At 44.9% G+C, this 17,120-nt stretch overlaps 1 protein-coding gene across 1 annotated transcript; it reads left to right on the forward strand.

Moving 5' to 3' along the window:
* The first annotated feature begins 400 nt into the window (after positions 1–400).
* On the forward strand, positions 401–5,306 carry UCHL1 (ubiquitin C-terminal hydrolase L1). Its single transcript, XM_086611936.1, has 9 exons — positions 401–433; positions 569–580; positions 935–1,063; positions 2,217–2,367; positions 3,426–3,511; positions 3,587–3,634; positions 4,414–4,483; positions 4,859–4,917; positions 5,220–5,306. Exons 1-9 carry the CDS (start codon positions 401–403, stop codon positions 5,304–5,306), a joined length of 675 nt encoding a protein of 224 aa, XP_086468062.1.
* The last annotated feature ends 11,814 nt before the right edge of the window (positions 5,307–17,120 follow it).

Below are 17,120 nucleotides of genomic sequence, written 5' to 3' on the forward strand. Positions count from 1 at the left end.
CACCCCGACGTACGGCGGGCCGGGGTCCTCCCCGCCGCCGGTCAGGCCCCGCTCCCGCGGAGGATGCAGGACTCGGGGTCAGGCAGTGCCCTGGGACCCCGCAGCCTTGCCCAGGCTCTCCCCCGCCCCGCGGCTACCCCACACTGACCCCCTGCGGACCTTTCGCCCCGCCGCGCAACCACCCACCGGGGCTGGCACCGCTGCGCCCCCCAATCTTCCCCCCCCCTCCGCGCTTTGGTCGTGCCCTGCTCCTCCCTCTCCCCCCGCCGCGGCGCGGAGTGGGCCAGCCCGCCCCTATATAAGAGCCGGGTGGGCGGCTCCGCCCTGCAGCGTCGACGGCTGTTGGGGGACATCGTCGTGTGTGGGGCGCAGCCTGACTCCTCTCCCGCTCCCTGCAGCCATGGCCTGGCAGCCTATGGAGATCAACCCCGAGGTGCGCCAGGGACGGGGGCACTGTGGGCAGGGGAAGGGGCTGGGGCTGGGTGCCGCGGGATGGGGCCGGGGGCAGGTGGTGGGGCTCCGTCTCTCCCCGCGACGCTCATCCCTCTCTCCCCGCATTGTCTTCCAGATGCTGAACAAAGTGAGTCACCGCCGCGGGCGGGCGCCGCCCCTTCTCTCTCCATCCCTCGGCGTGCCGCGCCTTCTTCCTCCATCCCTCGGCATCCCGCCCTGCCGGGGTAGCGGCGGCTGGAGCGGAGCGGAGCGGTACCGCTGCGCGGGGTGCGGCCGCACCTGCGGAGCGGCGCAGGGGCCGCGCCCTCCGCCGGGGGCGTCCCCTCAGGCGGGTGGTGCCGGTGGCCGGGCCGGCAGGTGGCGCCGCGCGTTGTGCTGTGTCACCGGGGGGCGGCGGGCGGGCCCCGCCGTCAGGCGCGGGGAGGGGATGGGAGCGGGGAGGTGTGGCGGCCGTGGTACCGGCTCGCTGTGCCCCGTGCAGGTGCTGTCCCGCCTCGGGGTTGGTCCCGGATGGCGCTTCGTGGACGTGCTGGGCTTCGAGGAGGAGGCGCTGGGCGCCGTGCCGACCCCGGCCTGCGCGCTGCTCCTGCTGTTCCCCTTCACCGAGCAGGTAGGCGGCGGGTGGTGTCCGTCCGTCCCCCCCGGCGAGGGGGCGGCTGTCGTGTCCCTCCTGGGCTGCTCTGCTGCACAGGCCCTCCGTGCTGCAGCCCTGGAGGCCCCAGCTGGGTGACCGGGTCCGTGCACCGAGCCTGTGGCAGCTGGTGATGGATGGTGGTTCTGCTGTCACCGTGGGCGGGCCCGCTAGGCTGTGTCTGGCCCAAAGATACCTGGTGTAAAAAAGCAGCCTGTTGTCAGCAGCAGTGTCGGTACCTGCTGGCTGGCAGGGGGTAGTGCTGGCTGCTGCCAGCAGCGTGCCTGTATCATCTCTCCAAGCATCAGGTGGTTGGGAGTGGGTTTGGCTTGTGCTGGGGCTGTAGGTGCCTGGTGGAGTGGTGGGTAGTGTGTGCTGGGTGCTTGGCCCCAGCCTCCAGGTAGCCTGAACTAAAATGAACCGAGCAGTGAAACAAGGCCTCCTTTCCCGGTACTCCTCTTCAACGCTTTGCTTCGTGTATCAGACTGAGGAAAAAAAACACAAGCGGTCCTGAGCGTGAGGAATAGCAATTCTGTTACTATGCTGAATCACTGCCTGTGGAGAGGCCTAAATTACTTCTGTATGATTAATACATTTAGTCCAATTGATGGTAAGGAAGTAGATGAGAAAGACGTTGAAATAAAGTATGTTTAACAAACAGGTTCTGTAAAGGAGGGATTTTAGTAGTGATGGATTTTACGCTTGTCTATAGATTGTTCTGATGGGGAGGGGTTCATGAGGGGAAGTAACCTAAAGGAACAAAGGCAAACTATTGCAGAGACATGCCGAGTAGTCTCACTAAATGGACCAAAACAATTGAGAGAGGATATAAAAGAGCCTATCCATTATATGGTTCCCACCCCAAGCTATTTCCAGTGTACAGAAGAGATGGAGAGGCTAAGAACAGTGCCTTTGGATATGACTGAGTCATGCAGGTAGTCCATTAAGATTTGGCCTGCATCCAATATAGACATACAATGCTTTACTGGACCTGTGCCACAAAGATGACTTTCTGGGTGAATCTTTGTCTAGTCCTGGTACGGGTTCTCCTGCACAACTCACTTTTCTAGTAGCTTGCACAATAAAAAGATACCACTGTGGTGAAATGCTTAAAACAATTAAATGTTTACAGCATGAGAACTTCAGGAAACAACAGACTGAGAAAATAAAGGACCAAGAAGTCAGTTCCAAGGTGTATTTCCTGAAGCAGACAGTCAGTAACTCCTGTGGAACGATTGGTCTGATACATGCCGTTGCTAATAACAAAGACAAACTGAAGCTTGGTGAGTATGGGTGTTCTGAAGTGCTTGGGTGTCTGTAATTAGGAAGCATCATGTTCAGAAGTAGCTATTGCCATTGGTGTTGATGTCAACTGAGGAGGTAAAGTTCTTCATGCTAATTATGTCTAATGAAAACAGGCTTGCTCAGGGTAGCCTATAAACATGTGTTTTGTTCTGCTGGGAAAGTAGTATCGGATGTAGACTTTTCCTGCACAGTTAATAGTTTTTCATGGTTTACTTCCTATAGGAAAGGATATAAAACTGGTTTAGGCAACTGGTGGCTGGAAGCTCCCAGGAAATAGTATTAGAAGTTCTTGTCAAAAAAGAGTTATCATTGAGTCCAGGAAATGCTTTAATATTCAAAGAGTAGAGATCTGCAAAACACAACTTACTTTCATTATTCCAAGAGAACTTTGAACCCTTTGGGTGGTGTGGTATTCCTTCTTATACAAAAGAAAACATATATGGAAAGCTAAATGAGAGTAGCTTTTCTTTACTCTTCTTAACAGAATTCTCCGAAATACTTCGCTCATCAAGAGTGTTGAATGATGCCACCCTACTTGCGCTGAGTTCTTACCTTCCACAAATCTTAGTATTGCACTACTAGTTTATGTTCTGGAAAACCAAAGTAAGCCTAGCATGAGCAAGTGCCGTGTTCATTTGAAGGCAGTGAGACAACTTAATTTCATCTACTCCTGTTGGCTGATACTTAAGTGTCCTTCAGGCTGGCACCTTTCTTGAATTCCTTCAAAACAGGACTGAACACCTCTACCAAATCTGTAAGGGGGGAATGAGAAAAGCTAAATCCCATTTGAAAGTGAGTTCTAAGACAAGCATCTGGAGTACCCTGAAGCACTTGAACTATGGCTGTTTGTGTAGATTGTGGTTAGTAGTTTCTGGATAAATAGCTTACTTCAAGTGGTAGTTATGTGCTTATGCTGGAGATGGTTCCAGGCTGAATGCAATGACTCCTAGTGCAACAAGCATTGATTTCTGTGGGCTGCATCTGAACTGTAACTGATAGTTTACCTATACTGAATAAAATATTTGATCCTGTGCAGATGAGGGGTCTGCCCTGAAGAAGTTTCTTGATGAAACAGCTGATCTGTCTCCTGAAGAGAGAGCTAAGCACTTTGCAAATAATAAGGTATGTGAACTACACAAATGACTGGTAGCTATCAGCACTTAAGGATGTAGTAACCTGTTTCCGCTTTCTCTTAAGGCTATACAAGAAGTCCACAATTCGGTTGCACAAGAAGGACAATGTCGGGTAAGATATGAATGTTTAAGATCTTGGAAGAAGGGGTTAACGAAGGTTGTAGTGCAAGACAATTTTTGTCTGGCAGATAGCCGTTACAGTTCATGAGGAAAGAGAAATGAGTGACTCGGGTGAATGCTTGTGCAGGATTTCTTCCTCTAACATGGATTGAAAATTTGGGTTCAGACCCAGTGTGAAAATGTGACTGTACATTAGGATTCCTGGTACTTGACCTCATAGAGGTCTTGCAAAGCTGAACATAAGTTCTTACTCCTCTGCTGTTGCTTCGTTGTTATCTCCTCTGTCCTGTAGTCACAAGCAAGGTTCACAGTACTGCAACGGCTGAATGCACGGACTCCGTAGATGTGATAGCAGACACCTTTATTATTTCACAGGCAGCTTTTATAGATCATCACTCCAGCCACGATGTGTCCATGCGCCCCTTACCTAGCTGTGATTGATTACAAACAATAGTGCATGCACCTATTTTAGTTTTATTATTGGCTATGCCTAAAAAAGCACTACTAAACTAAATATCAGTTTCTCACACACCTTATATCGTCTTCCCATGCTCCCTATGTCAGCTTCTCACACTCCCTGCACTAGCTTCTCACACTCCCTATGCCAGCTGCTCATACTCCCTTTTCTATCCTCTTTATCGGTGTTTCCCAACTTCAGAAAGAGCACAGGCTTAAATCATCAAGGTCAAACCCCAACTGTAACTGTGTGTATGATTCCACACAGTACTAGGCTTTTTAATGCAACAAATGTGTCTAATGGTCTTTCCTAAGGTTGAGGACAATAGTATGAACTTCCACTTCATCCTGTTTGTCACTGTGGATGGACATCTGTATGAATTGGGTAAGGTCCTGAGAACTCTTGAGTTGGACTGGGACAACTTCACACTGTACAGCAGCGTGGGGGGCTCAGGCTGGATACTGGGAGCTAGTTAAGGTGTTCACCGAGGCTCTCAAAGACTATACGTAATGTGTTATCTTCACTTGAAGACTTCACCTGAAGGTGGGTTGCGCTGAAGGCCTAGGCCTTCTTGTAAGGCATGTCATCTCCTGTAGAGCTGGGAATATTTAGTCCCCTTCTCCCTCTAGCTATGTATTGACAGTTGATTCTGACCTCCCAAGTACCTTCATGTGTGTACTTGTTTCTTTGGCTCACTATCCTCAGTTCTGCTAATGGAAAAGTAGTAAGTTCATGGAGTGATAGGACTTTCTTTCACAGATGGGCGTATGCCATTTCCTGTAAACCATGGCACAAGCTCAGATGACTTGCTATTGAAGGTAAGGCTTCTCCCTGCCTGCTTCTTTCCCTGAAAACAAGGCTTATAGAAGGGTGAGAGGCACACATTCAGTGTATATTGTTGTACCTACTTGCTGTACACAAGTTGGTGCTTCTTATATGTTACTATGGTAACACTATGGTATTGTGCCACAGAACTAGATATCCATTAAGTGTATTTATTAACTGGTGCTGCAAGACCTTGTAACTTAATTGGTGGGACCCAGAGAGGAGCTGCAAAGACTTAGTCTTTACAGCAAGTCTATTCCAATAGTCTAAACAGCTTTTTTCCTTTTCTTCCAAGGATTCTGCTAAGATCTGCAGACAATTTACAGAACGTGAAAAAGGAGAAGTTCGTTTTTCTGCTGTGGCTTTCTGCAAGTCTGCCTGAGACTCTGAAGAGATGCAAGGAAAGCATTCTAATAGCACACCAGTAAATGCAGTTTAAACTCCAGTGCTTCAGTACTTGTTAAACACAGCTGTTCTGGTAACTTAAATTGTTTCACCTTTTGCTATACACAGGAGCAACATCAGCTGAGCTTGTGCTAAAGGATGAGCTCAAGTTTTAATGTGAACAGTTTGGACACATCAGATGTCTTTAGACTCTTTTTTCACATGTTAAGTAGAAAATGCTTAACAGGGCTTGTTTAATCTGTGTCATGTTAATTGAGCTGTGGGTTGGTATTTCCTTGTCCTTAATGAGAATAAAATGTTCTGCTGGAAGACTAAATGGACTTAAGTGATCACTGTAACTTTCTTCAAAAGGAGTTACTTGTGGCATCTTCTATAAACCTTGTTTCCAAAGGACCCTCAAAGCTCAGCGTCAGGTTAGCAGGACAACTGCTTTTTCTAGTGTCCTGAAGGTCTCCAAGGATGGAGAGGTGCACCACTGTGTAACATGTTTCAGTGCTGTACTACCGTTCTGGTAAAGCTTTTCCTAGCTCTTAAGCTAGTTTGCCACACTTAATACACTTTACCCCTCTAACTAAAATAAATGTGATTTTTTTTTTTTAAAGGCACTCAAATGTCAGCTGAAAGCTGTTTGCTCCTAGACAGAGGTGATTTGTATTAATGCTACAATGACAGAGTAAACACTGAATTGCTGGGTGGTGTTTCCTTATAGGAGACACTGTTGGAACAAGTGTTTTCCCTACCTCTAGCTAGAAGAAATCTGCTGGGTAATGCTGAACACTATCTTTGGCCTAACCAGCGTGTGCTTATTAACTTGTGATTGTGTTAGGAAGGCCTTGGAAGAGGCTATACTACCTGTCCCTTCTAAAATGACTTAAAAAAGGAGAAACCTGCACTACCTGAATTTTTAATTGTGGGATGAAATTTTGAGTTAAAGGGGAAGAAAGATTTGATATATATTACATACCCCTTGGCCTCAACTCTGTGACTAAGAAAGCTGTTCTTAGCTGAATCTAGCTGCTGTTTACCTGCAGCTCCTTGCTGATACCTCAGGTAGCTGTAAGAAGGGATAAAACACCCTTCAACTGTGTCCCTTCCAATGCATTGTGTCCCAGTCTGCTTGCACCAGCCATGTTGTATGGTGCTGGGTAACTTGCATTTGTGGCTGGTTGTGGGTGCTCTGTGCTGCACACTGTTCCTGGCTTCCAGGCTTTTTCGAAGGGTAATTCAAAATGCAAGCTTTGATTAAAGCTGCGTGTGTTCTGAAGGGGTTGGTATTGGGCCTTGTTACTGCTCATATAATTACCTGATAGCTGAAGCTAGTAGGGGCTTGCAACACCTTTTAATTCAAATTCTGAGGATTAGCTAAAGCTCAGGGTGCTTCATTCAGTTCTGAACACCAGCCTTCCTGTTAGCAGGGAGGTGAAAGCTACCTGCTGAGAAAAGGTCTGTTATGTGTCACTCGGTGTTCTCTACAACATCTTGTTCTGCCTGTTAGTGGAAGTTGTCACAGGTTGGAGGGAGGCCTCCAGGGCCATGGCTGCTGCAGCCTCCTGCTCCAGCGCAGGCTCCGAGCTGTGCCTGCAGCTCAGGCTGCTTAGCAACGAAGCCTGCAGGAGGGGAAATGCATGTGGCATAAGCACAGGAGATGGAAGGAGCAATAAAAATCAGATATGGTGGTAGGAGGAGGGGGCCAGAGAGAGTGCAGAGCCCAGTCAGCTGTACGCCATACTTGGGGGAGCATGCTTGAATTCTGCAGGGGGTCCATTTTATGCCTTCAAGGCCATTGCTGAGGGTACCTGCTGTAACGCTGCGTGTGTATGGTTATACAGGCAGGCAGTCAATGCTGAAGCAACCTAAAAGTGCCTTTGAGATACCACTGTTTTTTTATAGTGATTGCAGCAGTCAAATGTTTCTGGTTTGTTTTGTTTTTTTTTTTTCTTCTTTTTATTAATATAGTAATATTAATGTCTAGGGCTACTGAAGTTATTTTAGTGTTACATAAACTTTTTTTCACTCTTTTGCTCAAGTTTCTGGGTTAAGAATCTACTGAAAGGCAACATTTGAATAATTTTCACCTCGTGGAAAAACAGAGGAAGTATTGTGACAGACCTTTCTTATTTTCTCACGTTCTGGGTCCCAGGTACAGTTTCAAAGGATGGAAATAAAAAGAACAACTAAGGAATGAATGCTATCCATCCACTCACGTATAACATCACTAGCAAGGCTGTTTTCCCCTACTAAAATTACCACAAGAGTCTGGCAAACAGCTGGTCCATACTCTAAATCAGCCTGGGTAGAAAGAGGAAGACAAGTTGCTACGGATGGTGAAGATCTTAGGATAGAGTTGCCTTGGATGAAGGAGGTCTGTAATTAATGGGTAAGAATCTGAAAGCTGAATGCAAAGAAGCTTTTGCAGTATTAACAGTGCAGCTGTTCCACATGTACTAACTGCTTTCAGAAGAGAAGTCTCCATGCACGAAAGTGTGTCTGTGCCAAGTCAAAACCATATAGGATAAACTATAGAGAAGGGAGATATTTTAAAGTCATACCAGGTGTGTATAATCTCAAAATAAACGCTTTTGAAGTGTATTTCCCAGCTAGTTTTATCTACTTGTAAATTGTTTATGAATTTTAATCTTTGACCATTGTTTCACGTTTTAGCAGGAGCGTTGGGACCAAGATGGGTAAATGTCTGTAGGCTTTTTAGAGTTCTACAAATCAAAACATTGTTTTCATGAGAAGATGCTTTTTGATAATTTAGTATTTTCTGTTGGACACATTCTATCTGAAGTGAGGCTCATTCTGTTTGCTGTCTCTGCTTGTGTTCTCTTTGTATTTTTTTCTCAGACCTATAGTTCCATATGGACCAGTTACTTTTCCTTGATTAAATTAACTCTTTGACCCTCTCCATTTCTCATCTAAAGCCCTACGTCTTCTACACAGGCATTTTCCCTGTAACAGTTACTGAGAAGGGCAGCAGCTTGTGAATCCTGCTTTTTTGTTCTATGCCCGCTCTGAAATAAACCTGTGACTGGCTGTTGCCACTTCCGCTTTTCCAGATAGGCATGGAGTCTTCTTGAGCAAATTATTTAATTTGAATTAACAGCTTCCTGCCATTTTTGTGCAGCCTTCCAGAGGTGGACTTTTAAGAGTTAATGTATAGAACTATCCTTAGAAATATTTAAGAATCTCAGGTAGGATGTCAGGCTTATCTGTTTAGACCTGCACATTGCTAATTCAGAACCATATCCAGGGTTGACTGGGCACAATCTGTCAGCATTAAGAGTTTTCTTCTCCGCTATGTTGAAAGTTGTGGTTAACCGGTTCTGTAGGTGGCAGCATTGGGAAACTTTCGGCAACAAGTCTGAGTTAGGAGCTACCAATGGCAAAACAGATCCAGGCACAATTTTATTTAACTGTGTAGGTAATGTTAAGTCCACAGGTAGTCCTGCTGCTTTCAGTGGGACTCCTCACGTCCTTAAGCATATTTCTGATTTCAGAGCCAAATATCCAATGATTAATTTAGTCAAAAGTTAACTTAGGCGTGATATAACGTCCAAAGCCTCTTATGCGTTTCAGTAGCCTTTGGCTTAGGTCCATGGCTTATTTGCAGCTGATACAGCACCACACCACCTCCTTGTCCAGTATATGCCACTGTACAATATATGCATTACTATTTCCATGCTAAATAGGATTCTTTTGGGGGAGTATGGAAAGAAAGAGTGGGAATAATGCCAGCAGCATCCAGCTTTTGATGCACAGACTGGTTTATTGATCTATAAATATTTAAGATGGACAAGTAGTTACCTGAAAAAAGGAACTAGACATACTAGTATCCTCTTCCTTTAATGCAAAGGTACCGGAGAGCTCTAAGGGACAGTCCCATCAGCCTGTGTGCTGGGCCTAGGGAGAAAACAAAAGACTGGCAATAAACCTCGTAGTCACAGGATCCCTTTCCTGGTGCTGCTGACAGCCAAGAAGCAGCTGATGACAAGACTGCAGCTCAGCAAGACCGTGGACCATAATGGGAGCAAATAAGAACTGAGAAAAATGCAGCCAGAAGCTGAGTAACAGCATTAAAATTCCTTCATGACCAAAGGAATTAAAATATCACTCGCATTTTGTCGTTTTCAAATTCTTGCACAGGGTGATATTAAGTTACAGGGAGTGGTTGACATTCCAAATTCTGCAGACTCAAGGGATCTCGATAGATGAGAGGATGGGGCCAAGAGAAACCTCATAGAGTCCAACAGGGCGAGGTGCAGAGCTCGGCACCTGGCTGGAGCCGCCACGTGTCTCTGCACAGGCTGGGAGGTGACGGGACGAGCTGCAGGCCTGCTCAACAGGCCCCGGGGGTTCCGGCGGGTGCCAAATTGTATACAAGCCCATGTGTTGTGTGCTCTGCTCGCAAGCACACTGCATTGCTCACTGCACTGGGAGCTATGTTGGAAGGAGTGAGGCCAGCGGATGGAGGGAAGTTATCATCTGTCTCTATTTGGCACTGGTGAGGCTGCACCTGGAATAGCATTGCCAGCTCTGGGTACCCCTCCAAGTTCAAGAAGGACATGGAGGAATCTGGAGAGGGTCCAGCAGAAGCCTACTGAGGCAGCCAGAGGCACGGAGCATATGGCCTCCAAGGAGAGGGTGGTGGAGCTGGGCGTGTATAGTCTGGCACGGAGGAGACTAAGGGAGGATCTAATTGTAGCCTACAACTACTTCAAGGGCAGTTGCAAAGATGACAAAGCCAATTTTTTTTCTTGGTAGTAGGAGATAGTATATCAAAGGGCAGTAACCACAAATTACAACTTAGAGGGTTCAGTTTGGGACATTTGGAAACTAGAAGAGTACTTCCTCACTGGGAAGGTAGTACAGTACCAGAACAAGACATCAGAGAAACAAGGGCATTTCCATCCTTGGAAGCTTGCTAGGGACCAGGATTTAACAACTAGCTTTGGTTGAACTGCCGCAGGTTACCTGTTACAGTATGAAAAACTGGAACAGCGATCAGTGTTGCTCCAGCCTTGGGAACAGAGTGCTGTGCTCCTTGCTGTGGAGCTAATTGTGAGTCTCCTCTCTGTGCCATGCGTGGAGGAACCATTCCCCGCAGGAAGAGCTGGAGGCTGATGCTGCTGACTGCTGCTTTTTTGCCCTGGCTGGGGTGGAAGGACAAGAACGGCTGCAGGAACAGCAGCTGATGCATCTAGGAGGAGATGCAGGTTTTGTCACTGATGGGGAGGGTTGTGTCTTCACAAACAGCTGGGGAAAGCAGAGGCCGGGGGCAGATCTGAGGGAGCTCTTCCACAGCCCATGAATCAGAAAGAGAAGTATGGGGAATCCTCCCTGAAGGGTGTGTGTCATATCCCTAAGGGTGACAGGGAACACTACTGGGAATGGGGTGCAGGGAAAGGAGAATGCTTGATAGGGAAAAAGGAAAAAAGAGAGAATTCCTGCTCGTTTTTCAAAGGTTATCTTTCCAGCAGTACCATAAACAACATGAGAAGGTTTAATGAAGTTTCCTAGGCCCTCAAAGAATTGCTGTGCATCAGAAACACAGCTGTAGATGAAGCCCAATGCACAAGTAACAAGCTACATAGAACTGATTTGAAAATTTCTTATGTACTTTTTGCTCAGATGAGTTTCAGATGTGGGTAGCCAATATGGCGAGGCCTGCAGCAAGGAAAAAAAAAAAAGTGAGGAGATCTGTGTGACGTTGGAGGAACAAGACTGGGCAAAGGTATGCCAGTGGGTTTAGCATTTCAAGCAGAGTACCATAAAAACCAAGACAGTCAATTCCATTGCTTAAGAACACTCAATACCATACTGAGAGGTATTACTCACAGCACCGTAGCCAGACTGAATTGCATTTTCTTTTCAAGACTTTATACATGTGCCTGTTAACATCTTACCAGAACAGCTTCCATTCTTAATGTATGAAGAGTGGGAGAATTGCAGTTTTACTATCCCCACTTTGCAAGTAAGGAACCGAGATATAGAGTCAGTGACTTGCTTAAGGTGACACTTGATGGCAGAGTTGGAATTAAAACTAACTTTATAGCTACATGTGGGATTTTTTTTTTTTTTTGCAGGCACAGTTTTATATTTACACTGTTTTGGCTTTGGGCCCAAATTAACACACCCTGCCTCTTAGCATGGCTCATTAGCTAAAACTCAGTGTTAGGCTAACCACAACTTGATTGACTTGGAGAACAGTCGGGTGAACTCATGTCTGTCTGCAAAAGAGGGTCTATACTGACATATAGTCACTCAAGTCCCTTTCTAATGCCTTAAGATATTTCTCCAGTAGAATTCTATTGCATCATGATTCAAGAAATATTACTTTCTCCCTCCTTTCCCCCTTCTATTCCACAAAAATATTTAGCAGCACTGGGAAGTTGAGGAGTATGTATAAATCTAAATTGTAGATGATTACAGAAAAGAGGCTGGTTGCAGTATTCAGGCTCTCTGACATACAGAAGAGTCAGGTGGCAAAATTGTGGCCACGTTCCTGGTGGCTTTATAGAGCAGTTTGAAAAATTATCAATGAAAGAACAAGATTATTCAGAAAATAATATCATCATTTGGCTACCTTGATACTTTCTCTGGCTTTACCAACCATTCTTTCTCCTTTTACTGAACAATGGACCTGAAGTTCAAGCTGTGTCAATAAACAACATATTTGACAGGATCAATTCTTACTGAACAAAGCAAGAGAAGACATTACATACTGGGTGGTCAATTTTTCCCTGCTTCAGAAAGCAGCTATGAGAGGTTTCTGATGCAGGCCAGTGCTATACACAGAGGCGGACACGATCTCCCTGAAATATGAGACACAGTTTGGGACTTGGTTTTCAATTTTCTGTATCCCAACAATACCCTCTGGCAACAAGTCATAAAATAACCCCTGCTGTGTTTTGAGAAACGATCGGCACAGGCAGCAGTGACGACAAACCTTCCTGTAAAACGTCGTGCAAATCTTTTCCAAAAGGTGGCAAAATACTCTGGATCAGTCTGATGCATGTTCACGGCCTTGGAGCAGGCTGTGAGGGTTTAGGAAAGTGTTTCTGCAGGCACGCAGTTGCTATTTGGGAAAGTGCAGTGTTTCAGGGCGATGAGAAACTGCTGGTTAAGCAGCTGGGGATCTTGCACAACATGTTTTACAAAAGTTGCTTCATTTCTACTGCCCCATATGCCGCGGCTGCTGCAGGGATACATGTCACTCGGATGACTGACTTTAACACTTTGCTTAGCTGTGGTTTGGATGTAGATAGCTCATGGCTGCCACTCCTGAGGCTTGTAACAGGACAGAGTCCCAGGAGAGCCCACGACTGCTGTCCATGTTTCCTGTAGGGAATACGCTTGCTATGTCATGAGCAGAGAACCATGCACTCATTGATAGAATGAAAAAACACGGGAAGAAATTAGCTTGAAATCTCTTTGTTTTTCAAAGCTTGAGATATTTCTCCCAGCAGCAGCTAACAATACACAGGTCTTGATTTTTTTTTTTGTCTCCTGTGGGCTTGGCTGATATGTTTGAAAGGAGAATCCACGAGTGCACTTGGGCCCCTGTGAGGCGCAACCGAAAGGAGACAAATAATGCTGCTCAAAAACTGAAACATTAGCTCCACAGCTATTTTTGCTACTGATGTTCATTTGATTTATGCATGTCAGGAAATGTCATTTTATCACTTTGGCAGTAGACTCCGTTAGATTTGGTGGGGCATGGAAAAGTTCTCTGCTCAAATGCACCAGCTAAATTCAGCTCCTTGGCTGCAACAGAACTTATTTCTGGTTACTGTGTACCACTTAGGCTTTGATTTTACGAAGCACCTCACTGTTAGTCCATGATTTCAACTGAAAACAAGCCTTCAGTTAGGCTCGAGCACATGGTTGAAGTTATGTATAGGCTGAAGTGATTTCCTTGGTCAGACACGATGATATTTCCACATCTGCTTAGATTCACAGCCTGATCCTGTCATCTTAGGAGGGCAAAAATCTATTTGCTTTCAAGCAGAAGCCCTTCACTTTTTATTTTTCACTCTAGATTGGACAGGGAATTAGCAAAGTGCCAATTCTTCTTACGAAATTATACCGATTCCACTACATGAAGCAGGACAGTTTTCCTTAGAATGATTAAACTTTTCCAAGATTTCATATCCTCACTCATCAGACTCCATTTACCACAGGAAATTACAGTTAAGCTGTATAAAGACTTTCCCTGACTAAATCCAATGTTTATAAATTATAACCAGGCAGAAAATGTGAATCTCAACAATGTAACTGTAGTCTGAATTGTAAGCGTTCACAAGTTCAACTGCTTTCCCCAATATTTTTTACCGCAGCAGTAACACGAGTTTGTATAAATAAAGTATAAATTTTTAGCATATTTGCGCACTGCAATATAATAGATAACGTTCCTGTGTATTAGAAGAGCGCAGACCTGTGTGGGCTGTCTCTGCCTACGTTCTTAGACAGGAGATTTTTGGACTTTTCACCAGCGGTGACCACCAACAGTGCAACTTCTCACTGTTCAGCGTTTTTTTTCTTGACAATGCTGCTGGAAAGCTTCTTAAAAAATAAAACCATAACAAGTTGGATATGGTATATCCAGTCCTGCATTATTCTTTGTGTTTATGGCAAGATCTCAACATTCTTCCTTCCAGTACTTCAGCAGTCAGGCCAAGGTGCACTTCTTGTTATAATCCTATAATAACTTCATACATACGATACGTGCCAACAGGTGAAGAAAAGGCTCTCTCCAGAGAAAAGAGCAGAACTAGCGGCAGTGAGGGACAGAAACGGTCACTCAGTTTATCTTTAGGTATTTTTGCACTGTCCTGAACGAATCACTGACTGGGCCCAGCTCCGTTATTTTCTTCTCTGTATATAACAGATTTAATACTTTATCCATGTTGTGTAAAATGTGCAGCATACAACATGGATCATCATAGCATAGAGAATAATTTAAAACTTTAGGTCTAAATAAGACACGATAAAACCTAAACACAGTCACTACATCCTGCACGGTACTACTTTAAGATTCTTGAGATAGAACTACTGCTCACAACCATATTCACGTGTGAGAAGAAAAGGATTAGGAATAAAAAGATTGGTTACTGCATTGAATGTAGGGAAAGTTTTTCATACTGGAATAGGCTAGAGGTTCAATTCTAGGTTTTAAATTTTGGGGTTTTAAATTAGGCTCTTAGTACCTAAATGTAGGTACAGAGATACTGGGCTCAACTGTATGTTGCTGGGCTACTGTTTTTATGGGTGATAGCAAGCAACCCCTCCAGGCATCCCCCCCAGAACACTGCCAAGGTCACTTCATAAAATCAACGACAGCAAATGTATGGAGTGAGGAGCGTAAATTAGGGAACTTCAACATGGGTTTGATGCTTGGACACAGTAGAGTGACTGGCCAGGCCCTGGGGGAGAGGACTTCACCCTTTGACTCTATACGAAACCAAAAACAGTTAAACCAGGCATGACACTCAGCATTCCCATTTAGGATCAGCTTTAAAAAGGAAAATAGCTCCACTATGCACCGACAAATTCAGCGCAATTGAAAATGTTAGCACCCAGGAGAATTCTGGCCCGTGACCTAGATAATACAGAGGCAAACCATTGTGTGATCGCATCTCTTTAGTAAAGGTAGTACTGCAGTCAGCAGTCTGCAAAAACACTCATTTTCAAAGCAAGCTTTCAGTGAAGCTTTCAGAATGACTTCTGTTTCAGGAGGGAAACACAGATGCAGGAACCAGAAAGGGCTTTCAGCGCCCACTTGTTTGTTTATTTATTTATCTTCATTCTTATCTGGGGCAAAATAAATGCTTGTGCATATTTTATTTGCAAATAAAGCAACCACAGTGAAATCCATAACAAAGCAAAAGGGTACGCAGTGGTGCCCTTGAAAATCTGTCCTGTGTACATATGATCACTAGCTGGAAGAAACCTCTGCAAATACCATGAAACATGCATGTACTTTGTAAGCTGTAAAAAGAAAGAAATTGTAGGAAAATGCTCTGAAACTCATGTCATTTCTTGTGGGGAATTATAATTGACCTTTCTGCATTGAAAAAGGAAAAGACATCAGAAATTATTGGAATGGACTACTGGAAAAGGCTTCCTGAACTACAGTCAGTGTATGCTTATGGTATTCAGATATACAACTGCTGCCCACAGTACAGATGGCCAGGTCTCTCATTTCATGGTTCATTTAAAATGATATCTGATCTGAAAAATGTTGACGGTCTGGAATGGTCTTTTTCTATCGAAATACACTGTATTCTAACTTACAGATTTTGTACTGGAATCGGTAGTGAGTTTCACTGATGTCCTGTGGCCCAGATGCACTCATTTTAGTACATCTCTAAGTCTGTCAATCCAGGAAGCCTTCAGGATGAGACACAACAGACGGACAGAAGCAACATGGGTCTGCATTCCTTCACAGCAGCCACACAGCAGTGAGCTATGCTGGAGTTTAGCTGGCATGCAATGATGCAGGGATAGTTTTCCAGAACGGTCTTTGTCTTAAGATATCCCCTCGATTCCCACCATATCTCAAAGGGTGACAGCTTCCCTCGATCATGCAAAGAATACCTCCTGCCCAAGAGACTCCATGGAGCTCTCATCTCAACGAGAGCTAATGGTTCTCATTGTCACGCCCTTGTTCTTGTGGTGTATCATCTTACTCTGTGCTACTTTCTACAGGCTAGTGGACATTCAGAAAAAAGGAAGGTGTCAGTGGTGAAAGAACTACAGGTCTATATTTCTGGAATGGCAGCATCTAGACTCATCTCAGCAAGTCAGACTTCTGTGATTTAAGAATGACTTCATTACCTCTCTGGAGCGAAGATCATAAGCATTAGTCCTGCTGGAAGGCAAATTTTAATTCTTCTTGCTCATTCAAAATATTTCCCCAAATCTAAGCTATCTAAGGCTTTTGAAAAGATAACAGCATTTTCTGTGTACACCAAATAAATTTAAAAACTTTTCAGAAAAACTTTAAATTGTTTGTTTTAAAATCATCTGTGTATTTTTGTGGTTTTTTCTTTTGTTTTCATATTCTCTGAGTTGTTTTGCAAGTAGGTTTTTGACAGTGTTGAAAAGGGAAGCACATTGCTCTAAGTAGGCACAAGAAATACAGCTGCACAGTGAAGCTGGTTTTTTCAATCTTATGTCCTCCAGAATCCAGGTCTGAATGAAGCAAGTTCAGGCAAGAAGACATTATAAAAGTAGCTGGAGTTAATCTATCCTTTCATTTAGCTTAAGAACAGTTCATTCAGTTTCTTCAGAGTCATAAACCCAGCTCCTAAGCTAGCTGAAGCTGATGGCAAAACACCCAGTGACGGTACACGGTACCACATTAGATCTTGAGTCTTCTTTTAGTCACCTCACCAAAATCTACAGACTTATGAGAGGCAGAGAGATGGTTTCCAAACCAAAGCCATTATAGCCCAAAGCAATGAGGATGCTTAGTGACAAGCCACAGTGCTGTGGCCAATGGGCAGAAAAAAGAGCAGGAGGGCTGGGCGGTCACCAGCCTTACATTAAACACTCTGCTCTGCCACCAGCTTTCTCGAGCAAAGTACACAGGGCAAAGCCCCGCTCCCACACACTTTGTCACTCAGGGAAACCTCAGCCTTCAGTCAGGCAGCGCAATCCCCTACAAAACCAAGGCAAGGAGTGAGAGGCCGATGGCTGGGAGGCACGGAAACCAACAAACTGAGTGGGGCATTGCTTAAACTAGCCGGTAGGAAAAACTGAGTCTAGGCACAGGTTTATTCCGAAA

Source organism: Tauraco erythrolophus, chromosome 5 (genome assembly GCF_009769465.1).
Source record: "Tauraco erythrolophus isolate bTauEry1 chromosome 5, bTauEry1.pri, whole genome shotgun sequence".
NCBI classification, from domain to species: Eukaryota; Metazoa; Chordata; class Aves; order Musophagiformes; family Musophagidae; genus Tauraco; species Tauraco erythrolophus.